At 39.4% G+C, this 26,569-nt stretch overlaps 2 protein-coding genes and 1 long non-coding RNA gene across 4 annotated transcripts in view; 1 reads left to right on the forward strand and 2 right to left on the reverse strand.

Annotated features, from left to right (window-relative positions):
• Nucleotides 1-4,997, reverse strand: part of TPCN2 (two pore segment channel 2) — a 50,917-nt gene extending 45,920 nt beyond the window's left edge. The window contains exons 1-5 of the mRNA XM_048058659.2: nt 4,669-4,997; nt 2,870-2,934; nt 1,640-1,716; nt 1,017-1,194; nt 222-338 (exon numbers count right to left, since the gene is read on the reverse strand). Coding sequence (XP_047914616.2) covers nt 222-338; nt 1,017-1,194; nt 1,640-1,716; nt 2,870-2,934; nt 4,669-4,741 — 510 coding nt within the window. The 5' untranslated portion in view covers nt 4,742-4,997. The remainder of the gene's footprint in view (nt 1-221; nt 339-1,016; nt 1,195-1,639; nt 1,717-2,869; nt 2,935-4,668) is intronic.
• On the forward strand, nt 4,919-24,077 carry LOC125182175 (uncharacterized). The gene is made up of 3 exons (XR_007161335.2): nt 4,919-5,371; nt 5,470-5,652; nt 23,166-24,077. It is a non-coding gene; the product is annotated as an uncharacterized lncRNA (long non-coding RNA).
• On the reverse strand, nt 6,427-26,519 carry NADSYN1 (NAD synthetase 1). Of its 2 annotated transcripts, XM_013189062.3 has the most exons (21): nt 26,366-26,519; nt 26,194-26,254; nt 25,558-25,674; nt 24,577-24,630; nt 24,071-24,160; nt 22,809-22,860; nt 21,982-22,070; nt 19,848-19,965; nt 18,189-18,320; nt 17,324-17,398; nt 17,029-17,153; nt 16,820-16,868; nt 16,049-16,151; nt 15,252-15,420; nt 14,750-14,885; nt 13,152-13,258; nt 12,277-12,408; nt 11,764-11,833; nt 10,949-11,077; nt 10,088-10,264; nt 6,427-7,283 (listed from the first exon to the last, which is right to left on the reverse strand). In XM_013189062.3, the coding sequence occupies exons 1-21, from the start codon at nt 26,448-26,450 to the stop codon at nt 7,227-7,229; spliced, it is 2,127 nt and encodes a 708-aa protein (XP_013044516.3). In that variant the 5' UTR covers nt 26,451-26,519; the 3' UTR covers nt 6,427-7,226. The 2 variants fall into 2 exon arrangements, 1 of the variants encoding a protein (XP_013044516.3); XR_007161334.2 differs by lacking the exon at nt 6,427-7,283 and having other exon boundaries at nt 10,126-10,264; nt 11,735-11,833.
• Nucleotides 26,520-26,569: the final 50 nt, after the last annotated feature.

The following is a 26,569-nucleotide window of genomic DNA, read 5'->3' on the forward strand; positions in this document are numbered from 1 at the left end:
ATAAACATCTAGCTAACTTGAAGAAAAATGTGTACAGGCTTAAGTAATACATTCTTTCAACATTTTAGCACAACCTCTTTGTTACTAGGTCGCATCCTGGTCAACAGTTCCCAGGGGTCACACATGCCCTGATGAGTATCCCTCGGCAGCTTCTCCTCCTCTGCCTCTCCCCACAGCTATGTTGCTTATGGTTTCTGCAGAAAGCAGCAAGCAGTTCTTACCTCTGTGCAGAAATAACTCAGTGATACAACCCAGTCAGTAAAGGAAACAATTAATGTCAGGATATAAGCCATCAGCCATCTATTTTTCCAAAACTCTTCCCATCCAACTAAGTAACTCTGAAGGGAAGAGGGAGAAGAAGAAAAAAAAAAACAACACAACTTATTTTAACAATAAATTCCAATACCCTAACAAAGTCAGCACCAATTGTTTTTCAAGTATTCGTAGTTCTACAGCAGTGCTCATAAAGAGTTCCCTGAAATCCACATTGATCAGAGAATTTTTCTACAATAATTAAAAAAACGTGAAGAGAAGTGAGAGGTGAATGCAGACCATGTGGGAAGAACCCTTTGCACGCAAGAAAAAAGTCCATTTAGTAACCACAAAAAGATCTTTCAGAAATAAGGATCCAAAGAACAGTTCTGTTTGGTTATTATATATGCCAATTTTAATGGCCTAAAACAAGCAACCAAGCCAAAGCCATTGTATTCCTAGCAAAATGAATTTTAGTTATTCCACACAAATAAGAGTTTATATTTCTTAGGGAAGTAGCCATACATTTTCTCTAAAAAAAAAAAAAAAAAAAAAAAAAAGCTGCACTTTTTCCCTATCGCTGCACTAATTTCTCCTAAAAGAGGGACTTCAACACTGCAAAGCAATCTCATTGTGGAAATCCAAAATTTGAATAACAGTTCTTCAACCTTTCTCCCAAAATATAAAAGCAACACTGACTACACCTACTCAGCTGCCCAGCACACATAGCATTTCATTCAGTGCCAGATGAAGGTGATACTCACCTTCACAGACACATCAATCATGAACACGATGACGCAAAGCATCTCAATGCTTTCTGTTAGGCCACACGGAGGATCCCAGGCAGGAAGGCGGTATCGTACATCTGATGTGACAGTAAGTGAAGAAGGCGTTTCAATGAAAGCCAAAGCCAGGATTATAGTAATGGTCAAGCTCAAAATGCTGTTTGGGTAGAGATGAACAAAAATGAACAAAATGAATAACAAAATATTTACAGTCAAACAATTTTCTTAGAAGAAAATCAAGTTTTATGAAATCGTATTTAACACAAATTGGTTGCACCATAACACAGCATTTAATTAGCATAATGTTGTCTGCATTACAATAACTACTGCGGACAGCCAAATAACCTTAGGTGGTGTCATTTTGAAACTAACAACAACAATCTTATTAATGTTTAATACAGTTAGAAATAGACATTTAGAACACTTTTTGTATGCCTTGTTGCTTTCCACTTCTACCATGTCCACATGTAGTCACCCACTTGCTTCCTACCATAAGTTCTTAAGGATAAGTGCACAATTATCTAATTATTTAATAAAAATAACACACAAACACAAAAATTATAGTCCTAAACTAAAAAGCAATAAGAATAACAAGTTCTCACCATTGGCAAATTCTTGAATAATACCACCTATAAAGCCACAGGGATTTAGAGTCCACACGGTGGTTTATAGATCGATACTGTAGGGAGAAAGCAAAGAAGGATAATTCAAGTATTACACGTGGTCTGTCTCAAAGACAAAAATATACTTACAAAAATAAACCAAGCTCTAATCAACAAGGCTCGAGACAAATCCAGTTTGACAATAAGATAAAGAAATTATTGTACAAGTTATTATTAAAATGACACTCACTAATGACTATACCTTAGCTACAGCCTACATGTGGGCAATGGGAAAGATTCTACTGAAGTCTTCCTTAATCTAAAGATCACACATTTGATCGGATAATCAATCAGCGTGACAGTTATCTGAAGCAAGCATTATCCTCATCACATATAACAGCATCTGTAATAATTCAGTTCCTATTGTTCTAATTGTCAAAGAGGCCCAGACTTTTGGTTCACCTCTCCGGCATTCCTTCCATTCATGGATCTTCTTTTATCTTGCCCCTCCAGAAAGCCGTAAAATGCAAACAATTTAATTCTGAAAATAGGAGACCTCAACTTCCACAGCCCCCCCGGGCTGCTCTTACTCTGCCTCCTCTGAGAAGTAGCAAGTGCCAGAAGGGTGTGTATGCATTCAATATATCTGAACCCCTGAAATCTCCCAACCAAAAGAAAGAGGGCTCCAGAACTGCCCTCGAGCATTCGCACTGCCCGTGACTAATAACAGGAAGGCAATAGGATTCAGAAGTATGCCGTGACAGACAGAGATGGACAAAAATGGAGACTTGCAAAGGCAGTAAGCTCAGCTAAAGCAAGAGTTCGAGCTTCTTGCTTATAGCCAACCTCAAGGTTTGCCAACTCTCGAGCTTTGTAACCAGATTTAGATGCAAATTACAGGGTTTGCCCAGATACTTGCTCTTAGCAGTAAGGGCTTTATTAAAAAACAAAGCACACCCACCCACAAATCAACATAATCGGCATCTGCTTTGACGAACTTGAAAAGAAGACAGTAGTTCAACACAATTACCCTGTGCAAAAACATGTTTCTTCCAGGCAGACATTCACTGAAACTTGCATACCACAGGAATCTGATATTCTGATTTTGCTTTGTAAAACAAGACAACGTTACGTGGAAGTTGCCTGAACAACAACAAAAAACAACTTGGAAGCTAGCAGAACGCATGACAAACACCCAGCACGGAAAGCTAACAAACAAGTTGTATTTACCTGTATTGCGTCTTCTATAAACACTACGGCTTGATTTATATAAAGGTCATTATCCAATCCAGTAGCTATAACGTTAAAAAGAAATAAGAATTACTTGCTGCATTTTGGATAAAACCCGCAGCTTGCTTAGTTAACAGTTAACCTTAGTGCACAGAAGCTGCGCAGCCACGGTTCTCACAACAAACAGCACTGTATAAACACACACGCGCTGAGAAAATAGGCAAAGACAACTCCTGCCACGTTTGGCAGCACTGGGCATTAAATTAATAGTAATAATAATTTCAAAATACATCATTCACCTTTCTGTATTTTGCAAAAAGGTTCGCTCTTTTAGCTTAAGAAGCTACATTACGCTAGTAAATAAATAACTATCGTGAGGCTGGGATAATTTTTATACAGAGCAAAATCTTAAGTAGTACGCATTGTATTTTTTGACCTTACAACCTCATCAGTCTTTGTCTCAAGAAAATCACCTCTAAATGAGACAGCAAAAATCTATTTCTATTTAATGGAGCTTTAACAATATTATTTTTTGATAAAGGGGGGATCTAAGCTGGAAATATGACATAGTAGCATTCTAGACTCTTATTTTGTTTGTTAAATGTACTAAGGTTTAGATTGATATTGTTCTCTCCAAAGCCAACAGAAATTTGTCAGAACGGAATTAAGCCTGTTAAAAAGGAAAAAAAAAAAAAAAAAGTCCCAAGAGTTATTATTGCCATAGCTAACAGAACAGAGTTCAAGACACAGAAAGAGGTAAAAGTACACAAAGTGACATAAAATATTGCAAATTAGTTACTATGCATCATTTCAAAATCCATTACTAAGTCTATATGAAGACAAGCACAAAGTTAAGAATAAAGGTCAATCACTTGCATTCGTTTGATTTATGACCTCTGAATAACCAACCTGGCAATTAACCCAACAAGACAGGCGGTTAAAGCCAGCTTATGAAGAAGAATCTCCTTCAGAGAAAGCTTAGTGGGCTACAGACGTGAAATATACATACTAGTGTCACCGTCCCATAGAGGGGGGGAGGCTGAAGGAGCAATTTGTGCCATGCCAGGGACCGCAATCGCAGCAAGGGACCCTGCAGAACGCCTCGATCCCGTGCGCTCTCCGTGCTACTCATTGAGCAACGCCAGAAGCACCATTGATTTGGGTCCCTGACAATTATGTTCCACATGATTCAGCAGCATCAGTTTTCTGCAGACAGCTTCTAAATGTCACCGTTGATGTGAGCACAAGCAAGGCTTTTGTACCGGTTGCGACTTAAACCGCAACGCGAGGGAAACAGAACGTACACGGAGACGAGCAAGGTTCGTGCTATCACGTGCAGGCAGATTTTATCTTTTTCAAGCCCTGCCACGCCAGGGAGATAAAAATAAAGTTGTTTAAAGGAGCAGCATTGGTTTATGGATATGAGGTACAGCAAAAGCTCTACGTCTGTGAAGCAGACACTACGAGTTCAGCGCTGACCCCAACGATTTCAAAAGGGCAGAAGCTGAGCAACCTCTCTTCACACTAAAGCACGGAAACTCCCAAGAAACGACGACATGGGCAGTTCCCGATTTATTTATTTTTTTAAAGGTCATTCTCCGCGCTGGCTGCCCGGACGGGCGCTTGTCCCATCCCGCCAGCCCTCGGTGCCGGCGAGCGGAGCTGAGTCACAGCGCGGCTGAGGGCACCGCGGGGCGTCCTCACAGGAGGAGCCCCCGGAGGAGGAGCCCTCCCGGGGGGCTCCACAGCCCCGATCCCACCGCCGAGCCCCTCCGGGCCGCCCCTCGCCCCCCGCTCACCCTCCTCGGCCCGCCGGAGCCAGCTCCGCGGGGGCAGCAGCGGCTCCGTCTCGGCGCCGGCTCCCGCCTCCATCAGCGGCGACCTGGGCTGGGCTGCGCTCCGCCACCGGGACGGGGCGGGACGGGACAGCAGGAACGGAGCAGCAGCGGGGCGGCCGCCCCCGCCGCTTGTGACCGGCGCCTCAGGATGGAGCAGGGAGGAGCCTCGGCACGGCACGGCCCCTTCGGCACGGCCCGGACCCGGTTGTGGCGGCCGCAGCCTTCCAGCGACCGGCGGCGCCGCCCCGAGCCCGCCACCCCCGGGCTGAGGGAGAAGAGGGCAGGAAGGGAGGAAGGGGCGGGCGCCGCCACCCGCCTCCCCCTGACAGGGGCAGTGTGAGGGCGGGAAAAGGGGTGATGTGATCTTCATCGCCCGGCGGCTGCCAGCAGGGGCCAGGGTGCCAGCCGCTACTTCCCCTTCGCAACCCGAGCGGAAAGCGGTGGTAAAAGCGGGACAGCCCTCACCAGCTTCACCCCCGTGCAGGGCTCGGGCAGAGGAGGCACAGGGGAAGGGCCAGGCCAGCACGAGGCAGGCACGGCGGGGCTGCTGCAAGCACTTCTCAGCACAGCCAGGAGAACATGCAGCGCCCTTTGCACAACCGGCTTAAGTGCCACTGCCTGGGGAACTCGAGTGCCTTTCTGCTGACTGCCTGAAATGTTCAGGGTAACCACAGGGCCAGGAGGGCACAGAAACAGCCTACTGCTTGTGCTATTGCTGACTGGAAAGAAACCAACTGTTTCCTTCTTTGTCTGACTGGCTAGGGAGGGAAGCAACAGCTTGAGGAAGGAAGCAACCAAGACTTGGGATGTGCAAGAGGTTCCTGAACTCCTGTTCAAAAGTCACCCCTTACCTCCAGCTTAAAGAACTGGAAATGCCCAACTACTGGAAGGTGAATCTGAGATGGGATTTTCCTTCAGATGAACACACCATCAGTGTCCAATGAGGTAAGTTAGCGATGTATTTAAACCAATACCATGTAAGTTCCCTACCAAAAACAATGTAACATCTTTAACTCCATGTGAATCAACTCTTCTGTCTGTCTGGAATGTGGAAAACAACGGTGGAGAACATGACTTTTACCAGACATTTTCCATTAGCACAGTGTATGGCTATTTTAACAGAAGTCTAGCTTGATCTCAGCTCCCCTGCTGTAGCAGTTACAGCATTGTTTGCCCAAAGCCTCACAAATTCATTTCTAATTTCCTTTATTAAAAGCACATCTTTCAAATCCAATGGAAAAAAAAAAAAAAGCAAAGGAAATGGCTAGACATTAGATGAACAAACAGAAAAGGGACTCACAAAAAATGGTGCATGAATAGGCTTGTTCCTTCATTTTTCCATTGCTCTGGACCATTAAAAAGATTAATGAAGTTGTGAAGTTAAAATAACCTTTTGCAAGCAGTAGGTGAGATGATGGTAACACTAACTAAACTCAAAGCTCACTTTATACTTCCTTCTGCAATCTCACTCCACTTCCAGATGTTTTACATGCAACAAGCTTGATTCCAACAGTAAAGGGATTATGTGGGCAAGTCAAACCACTCACTGATTGCATAGTCATTGACAACAGACTTGACTCGGTTCCTGGCCAGTCAGCCCCTAAACAAGTAGGAATAAGAGTAGTGTGGATACTAAACTTGTGTTTTCTTTTCAACATACCACGAGCCAGAAAATATTTTTTTATTTCAGGTAAATTGAGTTACTCTTACACAAAAATGTCTGACACCATGCCAACTTTATTCAACATCCTTAAAGTCCAGCTAAAAAGAGCGATAACCATTAAACAATCTTAACATTTGTGCAAAGTAGGTATTACTCCTCTCTGAGGAAATGAAATCAGAGATTTTGAAATGAATTGTCACTAGTTACACAGCAAGTAAATGCAAAACAAAAAGCTGAACTCCAGTTTGGATGCTATTAATAAGGACATTACCAATATGCTTCAAGTTGGACATGCTTCCAATACCTTGCTCAATTAATCCTCAAACAGCTACTCAAACACTGGGCCACTCTACATAGCTAATGCTAGATACATAAAAGCCATGTAAAATAAGAACTGAGTAAATTATTACTATAAAATTACTAGTTTATTGAAAAGTAAAATGATCCCCCCCCAACAGCACATGCCAGAACTGTCAGGTTTTGTTCTTTCAGTTGAGTATTGCTAAAAATCACATCCAAGTCATTAGAACCAATCAATATTTGTATGTGTATACACTTTCACAAGACTCCCGTGCATTTATATTTGATGGGCTTATCCAAATATTTTCAATCAATTGAAGTAGCTACTGAAAATCCTTAATGAATGGTTCTTTAGCCAAACTAGGGTTTAAGTGTATTGGGAATAAACCAGAGTCAATCAAAAAAAAAAAAAAAAAGAAAAAGGACTTGATTATAAATACCATTTACAATGCTAATTTCAACTGTTGTTCGGGTCATCTCTACTCATCATCACAGTATACTCTAGTTTTGAACATCGTTTACTAAATTAATTACCAGCATTAAACAAGAGAACAAATCAGTCTTCGACATCTTTGACTACAGAAATTTCTTCCTTTTTTTCTAGATCAGACACCTGTAAGAAACAGATTCAATAGTAAAACTAAATTGCATTTAACATCTGTATTTTCTGACTTCCATCACAAGTCGGTGTAGAGCCCAGATTTATCAGGAATTGACAGTGGGATACACTCCAAGGGACAACATAGCAGAACAGGCTCTGTTAGTTGCAGTCAAAAGAGAAAGCCAAACTTTCTTCCAGCCCACCCTCTCAACTGCCCCCAGCTGCTCGCTCCCATCGGTTCCTAGTTTTCTTCATTGGCTGACAAAGCAGTAAGACAAGCACCCAAGCCACCTCAGGAGAAGCCTGGATAAATAGAAAGGGAAGCAAGACTGTCCCTTTCAGTGACAGCTGACTTATCAGATCAGGCCATAAGCTGGAACCCTGCCCTTAACAAAAACTGGGAAAAAACGAACACAAGAAAATGCTTCTCATGCACATGCACACAAGACTGACCTTCACTGTTCGTAAGACTTAAGAAAAGGAATCACGTTATGTTTAGCTAGGCTATTGTTAAGATTAACAATATAAATAGTTTCAGAAAGGATTCCACAAGCTCATGGGGGATAGCACAACAGCAACAATTAAACATGATAGTCTGCATGTTTTCTTCGGCTCTGGAAATCTCAGTTGTATGTTCCCAAAATCTATGGAGAGATATAGGGGTGGGAAATTATACTATAAATACACTATTCTTAGGTTCTTCCCTCAACATTGGCTGCTGGTTGTGAAAAGGTCACGCTTACTCAAGCTGGTAGACATTCTGGATTGACCAAATGTGGTTATTCTTGTAGTATGACCAGTAAGCACTGGGAAAAAAATCAGAAAACAGACTGCAGATAGCTAATCCTTGGGGACGGTTGTATCAGTTTCCTTCTAAGCTATGTCACTGTTTGGTCAAATTTTGCCAGCTATTAAAACCTCAATGAATATTTTGGCTATTAGAAATTGTTGAAGTACGTGCTCTGGCCATACAACCTTTCCCAGCCATAATTAGATACCAGAAACTACAGACAGTGCCAGTGCAGCTCCAAGGGTTGATCTAAACTGCTAGAAATTTCCTCACCCAGGTGGAGCCTTCAGCTAGGTAGAGCTGACTGGCATTAGGACTCCAAGGGCCAATCTGGTAACTCCCAACAAACACTGCCATCTAAACCTCCTTGTCTTTCCACTGTTCCTTCTACAACAAATACAGAGGGAATTTTGCACTTTAAATAGAGTGAATGACTGAATTGGCTTGATTACTCTATGAAACACAGGTAGAAAAGTATTTTCCACAAACCCAACAGATTTCTCTGGTGTTAGCATTCAAACCAGCTTCCATTCAAAAATGAGCACATGTGCTAGAATGACTCTTACAGGAAAACCTGGCATTGCCTAAATGAAGGTATTTTCTGGCAGAACTACGTCATTTAGAGTTTATGTCATATTTTCACAGTCCTGCTACTATACAAGCATACAAAAAAACACCTTAAGTGCAGATTAAGTACAATTACCAGTGAGACATTGTCCTGGAGCAATTCTCTTCATAAGTACAGTTGTGCTGAATATGCATAATAAGTGGAAACTCTGACAGTATTCCCTTTCTTGAATAGTACAGATTTGACTCATTACTGCACGTCAGAATTTTCCAGCCTTGCAAAAGGCTATCCATAACAATGAGTTATCAGTTCAAGTTACTTCTGAAATACTGCTGCCCAGATAACAGATTATTCCCCAAACTCGACTCCTAATTTTCAAGAATAAATTGCAATGGCTAATACTCTTGCAGGCACAACTGCTACTACATACAAATCGAGCTAAAGATTGTAGCAATATCCTGAATCATTAAAAGATCTTAATCACATTTTCTGTAAGCATTAAATAATTACAGGTTGGTCCAGACCCTTCAAAAATATTTTACTCAACTCCCACTAAGGCCAAAAGATTTTTTTTCCTGAACTTCAGTGGGAAAGACTCCAGAATTATAGAAAAAAATATACAGACCTACAAAAATGCTGCACATGGTAGCTTTTATCCTAGGTTTCAAGGTAGTAAAATGCTATTACAGCATGTCTGGCATTTCACACACGAGGTAATTAATATTTTATTACATATATAAACATGTTCTTAAAAGCAGCGGAGGTGCAAAATCTCTGGCAGGGAAAACTTCAAGGTGCTAAAATTCTTCAGCCCAACACTTTTGCCATAAAATAAATGCATTACAACTACGTCAGAGGTGCGACTGAAAACTACAAAGAGATAAGCAGATTACAGCTACAATAGCTGCTTGAGCCCTTCCACACCTCACAGTGCTCAAACTAAGCACTGTACTTCTGCAGTATTTGAGCAAACATATTTGTGAGTTAACTGACTTAAAGGTTCAAAGGAGGTATTGTTGTAGAAGCAGGTGGGATTTACAATGAATTGCTGCCTCTAACTGGTTTTTCCCCACACACATGTAGGTTGTCTTAATCCTGCAATTAAACAGATCCCTTCAGACAGGTCCTGAACTGAAACCAAAATACATAAGCTTGCTTTTTGTATTATCAAAGGACTTCATGAGTACAGGCATAACATAAAAGTAGATCTAGCCTTAATACACAAATTCATCTTTTTTTTTCCTCTCCTCTTCCTTTCCTAGCAGTATGGCAAGCATACTAAACAATGGGAGAAAAAAATCTCCACATTAAAACCAGAGAATTATGTGAAAAGAATAATCAAAGAGATTTCTGTTATCCTAAGTGTTAGTCGTCTCTGCTGGAGATTCACTGGAACTGTGCTTGTCCCATTGAGAGAGCTTTGCATATAAAACCATACACAAGGCAGAGGACATTTACCTGTTTATCTATACACCTAAATTGCCAGGACCAGCTGGTGTTATAAAGGAAAGGCCTCAAATCAAATCGGTTGTCATCTGGACTGTAGTTTTCAGCATGGTAGGAAGGAGTGAGGGTGGTCATTTTATGTCTGTTCACCGAGTACATCCTGAAGAAATGCTTAACCTTTGATGCCACCTGGTGTACAAAAGAATATAGCTTTCAGTCAGCTAAAGCGTCTTAGTATTTAAAATCTTACATAAGAACAGTATTCTGGAGACTCTGTGTTCTGGCTTTGCGCACCCATTTCCCACCATTAACACATACATAAATTACCTACCACTATCAGTAGGAATCACTCTGGATGACTCTATTACAAGAGGTATTTCAGACCATTTTCAGACACCACCTTGGTCTCTGTCCCTAACATTTACCAACAGCAAGGTGACTCTTAAGAAACCTAACAGTAAGCACTAGCCTCTGTGATTCAGGTAACAATCTGAACATATTCCTTTATGCCCAAGAAACGTAAGAACCTAATAACAGCAAAGTAGATACTCCTTCAAAGCAAGGCTTCAAGAGCAGTTAGCCACATATATTTCAGGGAATAATTTTCCCCTGAAGGTACAGTTCTGAAGTAATTGTTTTCAAATTACCCAATTACTGTTCTAACAATTTCTAACACAAACAACAAACTACATTAATTTAGGAAAGACACACCAGTTTTTCCAGTGTACTCTGTTACAACTGTGTAATATCTCTAAACACAGGAGAGTAATTAAACTACCCCTTCAGGTAAGAGGAACTCTACTTGAACATTCTCCAAACACACTCTACATTGGCAAAGACATTAAACAATTTGATTTTTATTTTGCGCATTACCTCTCTCGGAGTACAAATTTCCTTCCACATATTAATCAGCTTACAAAACATACTGTATGGTCCAGCCTTTGCAATCTTTCTCAATTTGCCATAGATGGAGAGCTCTGCATACGTCATCCCCATATCTGCCTGAAATCACACACAGGAAGTCACAGAAAATCTTAACCATGCAAGTTACATTTAATAGTTTTATGACCAATTACAATAACCCAGTTTAATCAAAGAAATACCAAAATTAAATTGCCAGTGATCAAAAAGACCAAGAGAAGAGCAATATTACACACAGAAGAAAAGAACTGGGATCTCTCTGAAATGGGAGATAGAAAACTCTTAAAAGGAATACATTTTATTTGGCTAGTGAAAGCATTCCTTTCCAGAGAAAGATCTGTTCATTTTCTGTTCTAGATAGCTTCAATACAGTATATATCAGTAAGATATATCAAAACGAGGAAAAACATGAAATTCTAAATAAGCAACCCTTTGCTCTTTTGATATTAAGAAACTCTAAACAAAATTTTGGAAAATTTCACAACACCCATACTTCCAAGTGTCCAATATAGAGTGATCAAAACAAAAACAAAAAACAAACAAAACAAAAACAAAAAAAACCTTAGACTTGCTCTTTTGTAGACTGCTGTCAACACAGATAATGCTGGTGCAAGACACTAGTTAGTGCCTGGTCAATGTCTTAAAGACATTTTCTGACACACTCATTGATACACATGGATACATAGAACAGCAAACAGTATTTTTTGGACAAAAACCAAGGTTGGGGATAAGGCTTACCAGAGCATTTTAAAGTCACTGCCCATTACCTCATCAGTTTGAGACACTTGTCCATCCACCAGGGGCTCTAACTCTGCAGTAGGTGGAGCTGCCATGATACTGTAAGAAGAAGAAAAGTAAATTCTACCCAGTCTCATTAGTACAAGACTGTCTGATTTCTTAAAAATCACGTGCTTTATTCAAAATTTTTTCAGGGCATAAGCAGCTGGCTAGATAGCCCTAAGAAGTGCTATTTGCAAGCTGCTCCAGGTTTATAAAGCAATTCCTATACCAAAACCATAAAACATCTGTTCAGTTTCCTCAGTGGTTTTAAACAACACAAATGCTTGCATACAGTAACTCCTAAGACCTGTGGCACCCAGCCACTTAAATTGGTCTTGTGTAAGTACACACAATAATCTAAAAACAGGGATGGGCAGAAACCTTTTCTTTATTAGCATTTGCAAACTTACTGCAACTTAGCTCTGTTAGTAAAAAATAATAATAAAAAAATATCCACAATATGCAGCATAGACACCAAACATCACTGCTTCACTACTCACCTTCTGAGGGCTGTGAGCTGAAAGTTTTCAATACAGTATTGTATGAAGTTCTTCAAATCAGACTTGCTGATTCCACCAATGGGATTGATATCAGCACTTGAACAATCATACTTTGTTAAGTAACCTCGGAGACTGAGCAAGAGAAGAAATTTTATGTAACACATAAGAATGTAACATCAGTATGCTATACAACAGTTTATATTAGATAGATTGCATATGTGGTATGAAGACAGGAGCAAACAGACTGCATAGTGTTAGCCTATTTATACGTAAAGGACAAACAGGTGTTCAGATGAACCAGAGCTATCCTAAAGCCATGAAACTGACAGGAGAAGGAAGATGATATTTTAAACAGTTATGAAGCACTGCTACCCACACTAAGGTAATATATTTGGTGAAAAAAAACAATTAAAATACTGTCCTGACCATTCATAATAATAATAATAATATCCCAAACTCTTAGAATCAACACACGCTACTCTCCAAACTTTTGAGGTTATCAGTCCCAGGATCTTTATCTTCCAACAGCCAGCTCTAATGACAGTACTCCAGATTTTTGAAGTCGATTTTTCAATTCAAAGTTCACAACTTAATTCCAAATTGAGGAATTGACAATATAACAAATAATAGACCTGCTGAGGCAGTAATAGTTGTTCATTGGAAAACTACAACAATACTTTGGTTGTAAACTGAAAAATACACAGTTTTGCCATTCAGGTTGATTCAACTATTACCATTCATTTCACTGCTATCCGTGTATTCTCAGCTTTTTACCTCTTCTGAAGTAACAGTGTACACTGGGATTTGGTAGAGCTGAAGAACTGCACTGACCTGTTCCCAGTTCACCTGGTTTTAGATTTCTGATTTTTACCAACCTTTCATCCACATTGGCTGATCCTAGCACCAGAAGTCCCCCTGGCATCCCACGAGTCCAAAGTGTCAGCTGAGCAAACAGGTAGGAAAGGACCATTCTTACTCTAGCCTACGAAGCAAAATGAAAAAAATAAATTAACAAAGCAAAGTAATTTCTCTCCAATCATATCTAATTAACAATTCTCTAAACAAACCCATAAAGAACAAAATGTGAGAGGGCTAATTGTTGCTGCAAGGACTGTCTTGTGGAGGGGACGTTGAACACGCACTTGGGAAAGCTAGATCCAGTGTTGGCTAATGCCACAAATGTGACTGGGCAAGTTTATTCTACTCTGAATTGTAGAATGGGGAGTAATTGTGATTCCTGCAAGCACCGATAAGGATTCAAGAGGGATGAAATATGCAGATAAACCATCTAACACACCTTTTTAAAGAGTATTAGACTAAACACATTTAATTATACAAAATTTCTAAGAAGTTCTGTATCTGTCCCCATTCCAAAACTCACTTTTCCATTCCAAAACTCAAACTTTTCCAAGGAAGGTAACAATACTGAACACAGACACAAATTAGAACCTCCAGCTCTAGCTACAACTATGTGTGATGTTAAGCAAATCACCACATTATTTTGTCACCAAGCCTATGCCATTGCCAAAAAAAAATGATAAAAGATGCAATGTTTGCTTCCTGAGAAGACTGATGGAGTTATCTAGTAGTAACAGGGAAAGAAAGATCATGTCCTTAGCTAAAAAGATTTTTACAAAGAAATACTATCAAACAAGATAATCAACATTTAGCCAGAGTTAAAGCAGACTGGCTGCTTAGATTGGAAGCTTTTAATAACAGGCCAAAAAGAAAACTATAAAGACAATGAAAGGTACATCTGGGGCCAGGGACTAGAAGAGGTATTTGGAAATCACTTGACAGCTATGATTTCTGTGATTCTACATAATATGTATAGCAGCAGTACCCAAGTACAGCACCAATCTGTTCTGTCACAAGGAAAAAAAGTTTAAGTAGAAATTTGTATTTGAGCTACGTATTTATAAGCCACTTATAAGCTGTTTAAGCACATTCTGATCATCTACCTTCTAAAACTGAGAAGGTCAAGGAATTGTAATAAGCAAGCCTGACATCTCACACAGTGCCTATTACAGGCTGGTAACGTTAACCAGAGTTAAGTCTAGTATGTATCAGCAAAGTTTTTAAGTCTTGCCCTGCTGCAATCCTACTAACTCAAGACTCACCTATGAAAATACTTTGCTGCTCATTCTCCTGACCTGGCGATCTTCTGTTGCTTTTCTAAACAACATCTGGACTACTGCTCTTGATGGGATACAGGCACGTACTATTTCTTCCTGACCATCCCATGAGGTTTTCAGAATCACAAGCAACAATTATCTTATCTCCCAAGTTATATGGGATTGTAGATTTCTGCTGCTGACAAGCATTTAGTGGAAGCCCATAAACCTTAAGGAACGCGCATCACAATATGTTCAGATCTTCACAGCAATTGAAAGGAAGGGCCCCAGTGCTACTTTACCATTCTGTACTATTTTAAACAAAGAGTCTGACCTGATTCAGCCTATGTGAAACACACCTGCACATTCTGGAGTGCCAGATTTTCTCTGCTGCTCCCTCCATAGACAGAAAAACAGGGAGTTCGACCTGTCACCATGCTGAAAATTCCCACAATAGCTTTCACAGCCGCATCTATGTTCAGGTTGATGTGATAGCTGACAAGAATTCAAGCAGAAGTGACTGAGCTAGCACAGTCTGACTACATAAAAAGCATTAAAAAGTTCTTAAACAAACAAATACACACATCCATAAAATGATGTTTTAAGGCTGCTACTCAGATCTAGTATGAAGAACCTTAAGAAAACATAACATTTTCTGGAGTCTGTTTCCAAATTTTTATGTCCTTCACCAAATGATTCCAAGCATGCCTCACATTTACACACTTAAATAATATCTGTAATAATATCCTTAACACACTTAGTACTCCTCTCCTATTTTTGCCGTTTTAGACTTTGAAAACTTTATATGCAAGTCTTTTCCAGAAGATGAGTTTTTTTTTCCTATTTCTTCCCAATCTCTACCTGCCTATTTGCTCAGCCAGAAGTTTAGCCCTGTTGCAAGTGTCCTGGGAGGAGTTCTCACTAGCCATGTAGCAAGTGGTAAAGATACGCTTGCAAAATTCTCGAGGATCCTCAGGGACATAGGTCTCATCATGCACAATCTTGCGTGTATCAGCCAGCACCTCTGCATCTGAGGACAAAGGAAAAGAAATAAAATGAGTAAAAATTGTTGTCCCCCTACTATCCAGGGTATGCAAATATCTTTTATGTTTCTTGTATCCCAATTAAGTTTTACAGTGACCCTCACAAGTAAGATAACTTCATTTAACTCTCCAAACATGTTTTCATATATTAAAAAAAAATAATCCTGGTTTTGCCCCTAATTTTGAACAAGGAAATATTAAATCTCTTTGTTCTGTGCCTTAAAGAAGCTCCACAGAAACATGATTCCACGTATGCAAAGGGCTTGAACCATGCCCAACCGTGTTCTGCAGTGCTGAATTTAATAGAGGAAAGAATTCTCATAACGAAATCCCAGAACTACACCAGCCAACATCTTGAACAATACTCTAGACAGAAACTGGTCTGAGTTTCACATCCAGTTCTTAAACCCAGAATGAAAGCTATTAAGCCAATTCAAAGAACCTGAAATCTGAACCTGTGTTTTTGCTGGAATTTTGGAAGAGATGCAAAGGACAACATTAAAACTGTGCAAAAGTCTACCGTTAATGAACCCTTGCATTTACTGCACCTAGCTAATATTAACTTGTCCTTAATCATTAATAAATATGGCTAGCCAGGCATGTATATCTACTTACTTCCATTCTTGACTGCCAGGCAAACCTGGTGACACATAGAGTATACTATGCAAGCTGTAGCAGAGCTGTCAATTCCACCACTAAGAGGTAGAAGAAATCCCGCCTTGAAAACAAAGCAAGGAAGAAATTCAAAAATACAAAGTCAGAAAAACATGTATTTTACCATTCAGAAACACACTAGTAAATTATGTATGCATCGTTCAATCTGTTATGTTCTGCAGGAAAACAAACAAACAAACAAAAAAAATCCCACAGATCTAGCAAACCCCCTTAAACTCTTACCAACTGGAAAAATCCAAACAAGAAGTCAATGTAAACCCTCTGGATATAAAAACTACCAGTCTGTCTTCACATTCTAGCAGTACAGAAGAGCTCATAACTAGGACCAAAGTTTTCATATGTAATTCACTGTTGAACTGAACTACTAGTTCTTGTCACTCTGCTTATTTTAAACATCCCCCTATGCAATTAAAAATATTTTTCTTACTGAAAAATAGTGTTCCAAAGCAAAAGAAGTCCCCTTTAATTAGGTATGTTTGACTATTGCTTTCAAAGAAAGCATGACTCTGAAGGAAAAGGTCTGCAGAGCATATTGAAGTCACGGCATACATGTTTCAAGTCTAACTGAGCTACCAGTGAGATCTAACCTTGCACCATGGACTAGTGACATCACTCTCCATTAGCAGCAGCACAGGACAGCAATCTGTACTGTCCCTATACCACACAAGAAGGTGCAAAGACTATGACAAAGAACAAAAAAACAATTCTTACCTGTTTGCTGCGCCTTAAGTAGTCCCAAAGCCAACATGCAGGACCAAGGCTGAAATCACAGAATATGCTCAGTCCAAAAGTGTTATGGAATGAGACCTGAGTAAGTCAACTTGCAACTCTCCCAATGAGATACTGTCTTTACTTAAATATAAAGAAATTGTATTTATCTCCATTAGTTTTATCATGTAATAGGTTCAGTGTGTGCTTACCAGATCTCCTCCTCAGGACTATGATGTCTCCACTGGATTGGCATACAAACAGGTACAGCTACATCGTCAGAACATGACAGAGCAAAATTCACTTTTATCCTAGGGTAGGGATTCACTTTACTTGCCTACACAAAAATACAGAAGAGTTGGCAGACATAAATTTTAATGAAGCATAAGCCCATACAACAGCAGATCTGTAGAACACTGAAAAATCAACACATGCAAATAGCTTTTAAATGCATTAACTATTCAAACTTGGCAGAGTTTACAATCGATCTGTGTAAAGAGTTCTTACCGCTAAATTACGAGATGAAATCTCTGCTCTGTAACTTCGAACATCCTCCAAGTCCAGTGTGGCAACAAGCACCTCCTGTGGAGAGGCTCTCAGCGTTAGATTTATTCCACGCAAACTGATAAAAAATGCTTGACACGACTGGACTCAAACAAAAAAAAAGCGCTAGGGAACAAAAACACATGCAAAATGTTTTCCCATACAGATCTTTATGCTCGCTTTACAATTCTTCTCTGTCTCAGTAGAATTACTAACATTACAAAATGAGAACAGCTGACTCAATTCACTGAGTACTCTGGGATGTTCATAAACCACAACAAATACATAGCACTTGTCAGATGGATGAACAATGAGCTCACCATCAGTTGCAGCAAAGAACTACAGGAAAAGTCAAGAAGCATACTGGGGAAAGAGATGAACGTGGCACAAAAAATGAGGAAACCTACAGCTGTGATGACAAATTACTGAGAAAGGGGGCTTTTAAAGTAACGATCAACCTATCCAACTTTTTGTTTACCAAGGCAGCTTGTAATTAGAACAGCAGTCTTCACACTCATTTGTTTGAATAAATAAATATAAATTAAGAGAGTCTCTCCTAAACATGGTGATTACATTCTCAAACACTTTTATTAAGTTGCTCCACTGTGACAGCTCTTCCTTGCTCGCAAAACCAGGACAGCTACTGCAGATCAGGGCAATTTAATGAGGAAAAAGCCTTTGACCCCATTGAATAGCATGGTAAAAACATATTTTTAGTCTATGAGACATAGACCTAGTATCAGTAGATTTTCTGAAAATTCTTGAGCATAACTGCAGCCCTACTAACTTCAGCTGTAACTAACAGTTAGCTATAGGTTGAGTGTATTACCACATCATCGAGTGAAAATTGAGATCCTTGTGCAATTGTGTCTCCATTCATAGAAATCATGGCACAGCCGTCATAATACAGACGATCACCATCACAGCCCTTCTGGTTAGCTAAAATATATATTCCACCATTCTGAGAGGAAAACAAGCAAACAGACAAAAAACTTATTTCAGAATGTATCACCTGACAATTTTAAACAACAAACTTTTTCCAGTATTCAAGTCCTTCTCATACTCCTTCTCTAAGTTGGGAATGACTTAGGGCTTAGACTCTTGTTTTTTCATTTGAAAAAGTACTTTACACACTATACACACAACTGAAACATATAATAGCTTAAGTAAATGTGGTACATTAACACTATCCCCTCCTTGCTGTTGGAAAACACATATCCTGTTACTAGCTTGAAGAGTCATACCCTTAGCCCAAACGGAGAGGGCTACATTTCAAAATTGAAATGCTAAGTTCATGGACAGATTGACAGAAGAGGGAAAATGGTGGCAGAAGCTGTGTTTGGATGGCTTCTCTTTAAAATAGGCAGAATTTTCAATGTCAATAAATAAATAAATAATTTTAAGTATGAAGATGACAGGAAAAGTAACGGCTAAGTTTAAACACGGATTTCTACTTTCCCTTCCTGAGACAGTTACCGATATCTCTCCAAGAGAATGTTGCTTTGTGAATGAAGATCAAAAAAGGAACTGTGAATTTATGGAAATGAAAAACTTTTGGAAGGTTTTACATGTGCCTGGAAAATATCGCCCTATGCCGACTGAATTACACGCTGGTAATGAGCCATCAGTTCAGTACATAAAGCACATGGAGGGAGACTGCTGAGGCACAGGTAACTAACTACAGGCAACAAGCAGAGCCACTGGTAGTTTGTCCTTCATGCAGAATGCATGTTCAACTATGCCCTTTCAAGCTAGTTGCTTCTCTGTATGCAGTAGATTCAACATTTTGTGCTTCTAATTACAGAGCAGTCAGTTACTCTGAATAACTACTATTTTCTGTCTACTGTATTAGTACAGTATTTTATCTTCACAATTTAATGGAATTAAGATAAAAACCATCAATTGCATTTTTGCAACAAGCCTCCAGAGCTGGAAGAAAATAAACTGCTTTAAGGTATTCTGACTCTCCTTTATAGAGGTGTGCGGAAAATAAGATTATGCAGTTGGTATGCCAGTGCGGAACTATGAGTTCCTGTGCCAAGTTCCTTCTTAGAGCACTCCTCACATGTGCACACGCATAAATTTGTTGCTCCCATATTCCCAAGCAAATACTAAATAGCATCTCTTCTGCTTTCCTGCTCCACAGATCAGACAGCTGATCTGCAACCAAACAGCCTCCGGCATTTGGGTTCACAGAACTGGAAGCCAGTTACAATGCTTCACGTTAGAGCATTACATATAGCAGAGCTCCCTAAAGAAGTACAGAACCCCAGCAGCCAGAGGGAAGGTAATCACAGACCAAAAAAAAACAAAACAAAACAAACAAAAAAACACCTCAAAACACCCAAGTAACAAGGTCTGTAAAGGCCACTAAGCTCATACAGGAAGAAAATGCTATGTCCTGTCACAAGAGAAGAGACTGTCCTGAAAAAAAAAAAAAGAAAAAAAAGAGTCTAATGAAAAGCACCCCCTCCTTCCTTAAGTATACCTTTGCTGTAGCAGAATTCACCAAATCCACCCGGGTATGAGCCTTCCGCAGCACATGGTGACTCCCTGAAGAATTAGTGAAAATTTCCACACCATCGAGTCCCATTTCAATATGAGGGCTGTCAAATCAGAAGGCAGAAAATAATTGAGCTGGCAATCACATGCAGCTGGGTATATTGCAGGTATCATTTAAAACCATCACCACCAAAAAACATTTATGTCATTGCCAGTTTTCTCTAGGTCTTAGCTCAAACGAAGGTACGGCTCACAAAAACATCTGTCTTCCTGCATTGCTTGACTCTTTTGTCAAAGACCAGTAGTGGATGCAGAGGGCAGGAGGGGTTTTGCTAATTGTATTCTAAATAAAATACCTTCTACTTTATTCTGTAGAAGTCTGGGTCACAACGAAAGAAAACAAGACAGTCTTGGTCTTAAAGTGCAACTCCAAGACCCTATGAAAAAGTCATTGTCCCATTTTCCTTCTCTCCCGAGATACAAAAGTATAAGCAAACAGAACCACAAGGAGGAGATGACTTTTACTGTTTCTTTCAAGTGCCAAAAGAAAGAAATAGAAAAAAAATCACAGTATCTTTGTCTATAAGATACCACACCTGCAGTTATAAGGAAATGAATTACTTGAGTTGAAGGATTTGGAAAGACATCTGGAACATTTTATTTATTTTGCGTTAACTACAACAGCTTTCATGCAACCACTTCTTTTTTTTTTTCTCTCCATTCCCGCGTCTAACCTTTGTGAATAGGTTCTTCTTTGTCTTTGGGAAGAACTTAAAATTGTAGCAGGAACTAAAGTAAAATCAGGAACTATTACTTAAGGTCACTAGACTTTGCTTTCTGTTAATGACCTTTAGTTGTTTCCTTCTGCACTGTATGATGATGGTTTAAAAAATAGAGAAGGATTAAGCTAATAGGTAAATAGATGCATCTCAAAGTGATGCAAGCCTAAGCAATCCAAGAACCTAAGCTCTTGCTTGTCAGTTATAACAAAGCTCAATTTGTCTAGGAAAATTTAAAAAATAAACTACTAGTACTCTCAATTTTTTGAGATTGTGCATAGTAAATGGTATAATATGGGATTATAATTACTGGCAAAACCGATACTCCAGAAATTCAGCCTACATGCCAAATAAATTCATGAAAGGATGGCTTATTCCACCTATCTTCCACTTGGGAAAGCACGTAATTTGATATTTACACCAGGAGGAGCAATAGACTGAAATAAACAAGTTCTTCTTCATTGTGCCTACCACTCCCAATGTTTCCCAAGACCCAGAGAGTCAGCAATACTGCTTTTTCAAAGCAGGTTAAGCTTCATACAGAGCACTGAAAGAAAGGAACGCCTTAAAACATGGCTCAATATTTCAAATGATGTTCTGTATCTCAGCCATGCTGAGGTTTTTAACACTTATTATATTCCAACAGAATGAGCAGATTTCCCATTTCATCCTCAAAACTTTCCATTTCTCCAGCTGATCAACGTTTTATAGAAATACAGGCTCGTTAGTCTATTACTCGTCACTAATTACTAACTTCCCTGTAGAACTATTCAATCCACTGGAGTATATGTAACAGTAGCCTTGCAAGGGTTATCATTGGGAACATAGCCTTCATCATGAAAAGTCAGCTGGATTCTCTGAATCTGGCATAAGAAATGGGAGCTCCTTATTTGTGTCCATGCAATTCCAATGGGATAATAACTTGCCCTGTCACTTTCACAAGTGTAACTGAACCATATACGGACCTGTTGTGGTACCTATCCAACTTCTTGAAAGATACAGAAAACTGTATTGAAAAGTTTTTGTTGTAAACACAGTCCTCAGCTTCTGGACAAAGCTGAGACATTCTACCAACAGAAATTCCAAAACTGCAATGCACAAGGCATACAGCAGATAACAGTGAAAAGTTTTTATATGAAGACAAGCATCAAAAAATTTGAGCCCCTTTTACTGAAACCTTTCCCATGATGTATTTCTTGTTCCTCATTATATTTGGCTTATTGGCGCTTTCTGAAAGACATACTACATAGAAGATAACATGCAGATTCTTTACAGAAACACTTCTTTCGGGCAGGTCCAAGGTATGTTTTAGTTTACTTTCCATTTCTTCTTCTGCTTTACCTGTTTGGTGCCCAGAGCTCTTCACATATTTCTGTCCCTAGACAGGTATCTTTGGTTGCTAGCACTGCATCCCCAAAAGGAACAGTGTCCTGAGAAAAAAAAAATCCTTACTTAAATGGAATGGAAGAATCTATCTCATCAAATTCAAAAAGTTACCAATAAACCTAAAAAAACCAGAACCAAATACTCACTCCCATGAAACAATTGACATATTAGCAATCTATGTACCCCCCTTTCATTTTATGCCATGTTTAAGTAAAAAAACAAAACAAAAAAGCTCCAAACTGCAAATGTCTGAGTTGTACTGAAATTCTCTGTTGAAATTTCACTGGTACTCACATCCAGTGCTTTGCCTCAGGTCAGGACAAGTGCTTTTGAATTAAATGCTCTAAAAAGAGAAGCTGTCTTCTGCTAGGAATCACACTTAACATTTTAGGGGTAAATAACCGAAGTTTTAGATCCTTCTGAATTAAGAAGGTTCAGATTCTTATGATTTTTTTTTTCAACCTCAAAACACATGGCCATTTCTAGTCTCACATACAGATAAACTCACTACCAGAACAGTACAAAATAAGTCACTCTTCAAGGTCCTGTACATATGAACAACTGAGGCAAATTTAAGCCTTACATGTTTTACTGCTAAATACTAACATCAGTTAGGTTAAACTATGTTCTCATTTAATCTGAGAACTATTATTGAAACACCTGAATTTGCAACATGACTGACAGAAGAATTTGGTGCTCTACTGTTTCATGCCACAAATTCTCTGCATTTAGATTGCTGAGTCATGAAGATAGTGAAGTTAAAGACTCCGTTAAAAACTTACCTGTCCTGTCACTTCCTGAATTATCCTTGGTAGAAAATATTCCTCCACGTGCCTAAAGCAGGTTTATAAACTGTGAATACACGGTCATGTAAAGCATAGCATAACAACTGATTCTAATATCCACATTGTGTCATTTCCCAGTGGTGATTAAAGAAATTGCACCGAAGTTGTACAGGACTGGGTATGTAAAAAAAAAATAAAAAATCTGGAAATGGTAAGATTAAAACTAACGACAACCTGCTTTGCTTCAGAAATTCATGGTAAACATGAGAACAGAATTTTATAAAGCTTAAGCTTTTGTAACTGTTTTGGGTTGTCTATTTCTGGCTTCTTAAGTCTTGCTTCTGTATTTTCCAGTGAATAATCAAGTATTAAAACAGCGTGTCTTCAGGCTAAAGCCTGAGGTGGACTTCTTCAATAGAAAAAACTTTGAGACATCCCACTTCTGCAGAGAAATAGGTATGAAGAATGCTTAAAGTGAATTAATACAAGTAATTATGTCACCCTTCCAAAAGTTAAGAGGTCACACAGCAGTGAAAATAACCTCTGTTTAATATGATAATATGTGGTGAATGTTAGGGGTACACAGCTTTCATGTTTGCTCCCTTCTAGTTATAAACTAGACCCATAAAGAACACAGCAGGTAAGTCAAATTTGAAATAAAAGATTCTCTTCTGCAGTGCTACTCCAGAAGTAACTTGAAGCTCATCCAGAATTGACTGGGATTAAGAGGACAGATTCTCAGAAACTCTCAGAAGTACTTTACTAAGACCATCAAGTTATAACCATTCTTTGACTGCAGTATGAGCAAACAGCACCAGAGACGTGTACCAAGCATATTTCGCTGCTTCATAAGGTACAGAAGGTAGCGTCCTTCCTTTGCAGTCATGAAATTCTAGCTGAGCTCACTCATTCTACACTGTTGTCCTGTTTAATATTGGACAGGATGCAATCAAGCAGATAAACACACACTCCTCCAGTCCTGACCTGCACATAGCTAGAAAGCATGCAAAAGGAAAGCGACAACGCTACACTGGTGGCGAGATCATTCAGCCGCACTTTTCTTGCGAGCTCAGCAATTCAGAGGTTGTTTATGTTTAATAAGCTTTTTAACTGAGCTGCAATTACATAGCTTTACTGACTTTGTTTTGATGTGTACCCTGTAGTTGAACTGATGTACTGCAGTATTTTTCAATCCTTCTGCTGCAGCTGCAAATGGCAAGCTGTGTTTCTTAAACGCAGTTAAACAGTAGCCAACCTACCTTGCTTTGCTCCATGGCGTAAACCATCTAAGTTCTCTATAGTTTCCTGCATTTGCCAGTGATATTTTCGGTCTAATCAGAAGAATTTTTCTTAAAACGTAAAGTAAAACAAAACAGAAAGGGTGAATTAAGACCTGATGTGCAAACATGTAAGACTAAATAAAAACATTGAAAATCAACTCATTAATTTTTTCTAGTATGACGTACAGTAAACAACATGCATTTTATTTATTTATTTATTTAAACATTTCTGTCTGTAGACTTAAAAGTTTTCTTTCTGGGCTCTTCAAAAAGTCTTTCAAAAAACAGTGGAAATTTAGATTCTACAAGGTCAGAAAGGAAAAACAGATGATGGAAAACATTAAATCATCTCTCTAAAATTTAAGAGAAAGGAAGACAACTCCATCCCTTTACATAGCACTAAAAAATCTTACTAGAAGGCCAAACAGGTCTCTGAAATGATACGCTAATGTTCTGACTCACAAAACACATAAAGAACTACTTACTTATTTAAGAAGATCACTCGACAATTGTAGCGAACATTTTTGTGCATAACAGGCCTGCAAAAATAAGAAGAAAAACTACCAGTGGCTAACCAACCTCATTAGATGAAATTTAAAAAAAAAGAAAAAAGAGAAAAGCTACAGAATCTCCTTCACTACACAAAAACTATTTTAAGACAAATCTACATTGTATCACTCAAGGGAATGAAACCACACAATATATGTAGCTTCTAAGGTTTTTATTCCAAAAGTTGTTTACAAAAGTCTTTGATTTTCTGTCAGTTTCATATATTATCAACGATTACCAGATATTACTGGTATGCCTGAGAAACACCAGCAGACCCCAATGCCATTGGCTGGGCAAACCTGACTGACTACGATACGACCAGGCTAGTTCAAAGTAAAGAAAAGGTAGCTTTACGCATTTGATACCAATAAACAGGTATGCATATATGTTACTTTTACAATTACAAAATATCACAGCTCACTCACAGCACATAACTTACAATGGTGTCAATGATTATGACATACATGTACATTGCCTGTAAAGACATCTGTCAGTTAAAGCAAGGTACTTGAGCCGTGACATTCCTGAAAGACAAGTCAATTTATAAAGCCCTTTGTTTTACATATAATACAAGGTCTTACCCAAAAGCTTATCCATGGTAGTAGGGCCCAGCCATTTAGGTTCCCAAAAAAAAAGTTATAATTATTTTACTTCTCTCTTGAAGGGCCCAGCCACCAGGAATCTCACTCCTCTGGCCCCCAAGGAAAAAAAAAATGCATTTTGAAAGGATTACATCATAAAAAAATTCTTGTATGTTGCAATCCTACTGGTGCAAATTAGAATGAAAAGTAGCATGGCTCCTAAGATGTGCTTAGAAGTTTGGTGCAAAATCCTCACTATCCAGAAGCATCTGTTTATGCAACATAGACTGCATTCTCAAAAGAGTTAGCACTTAATCCTGGTTATACAAGACTTACATTCCCACATCACAGATAATATCTTGAGTAACTGGAGACTCCAAAAGCTTTGCCAGAACTTGAAATGAGTGCAAGAGTGTATCGGACTCATAATAGTGATCTGAGCAGCCATAACCGCTTTGTAGAAAAAGAAAAGAAATAAATTGTCAGACAACGAAAAAATTATAAATTATATAAATAACTATATACATAATACAGACATAAATTTATCAGCAACAGAATTGTAGGACCAGAACTACTCCAGACACGAAACATCTCACTGTATACGCAATTTATAAAGAACATGAAGACGCAGTGCTGTACACATCAGCAGTGAAGGCTGTTTAAAATTCCTCAGTGCTGCTGGGATATTCCTTTCAAAAGAAGCAGCCTGAGCATAGGCAGAACTCAAAGTACTACAGACACCATGAGCAAAGCTTGCTGAAATAAGCCACCAAATCTTGGTATTATGTAAGTTTTTAAGACAGGTTTTGCAATACGTTGCTTGCATCTACAATGTGTCTGTTTGCACTGACAGCCACGTGTTTTTAATGCCAGTTTAAACATTAGACTACTACATGTTTTCTTAACCATTTTTAGTACTTAATTATTCCCGTTTCTTAAACACCGATCATCTAATAACCGCAGCGCTCCTACCAAATTTCGAGCTCAGGACCAAGCCTGTATCTGGCTCCTTTGCCCTTTGCGATTTCAATACCTGGAAAAGAAAGGAGTTTGCTCAAGCAGGAGTCGGGACCCTAACCCTGCCCGACCTCCCCGGGACCCCAAACCAGGCAGAGGGGAGCACCCCGGGGCCCCCAAGGCTCACTTTTGAGGATCCTCCCGGCGTTGCCCTCGAAATCCAGCGCCCACTGGTTGAGGGCGCAGGCTGCCAGGCTCACCGCCCGCCCCATGGCGCCGCCACTGCCGCCGCAGGGCCGGGCCCCGCCTCAGGGGCCGGGCCTGAGGGGCCGCGCCTGGGGGGGCTCTCGCCGAGCAAATTGGGGGGGACCCGCTGCCAAAGCCCGGGGCG

This window comes from Anser cygnoides, chromosome 5 (assembly GCF_040182565.1).
Source record: "Anser cygnoides isolate HZ-2024a breed goose chromosome 5, Taihu_goose_T2T_genome, whole genome shotgun sequence".
Lineage (NCBI taxonomy): Eukaryota > Metazoa > Chordata > Aves > Anseriformes > Anatidae > Anser > Anser cygnoides.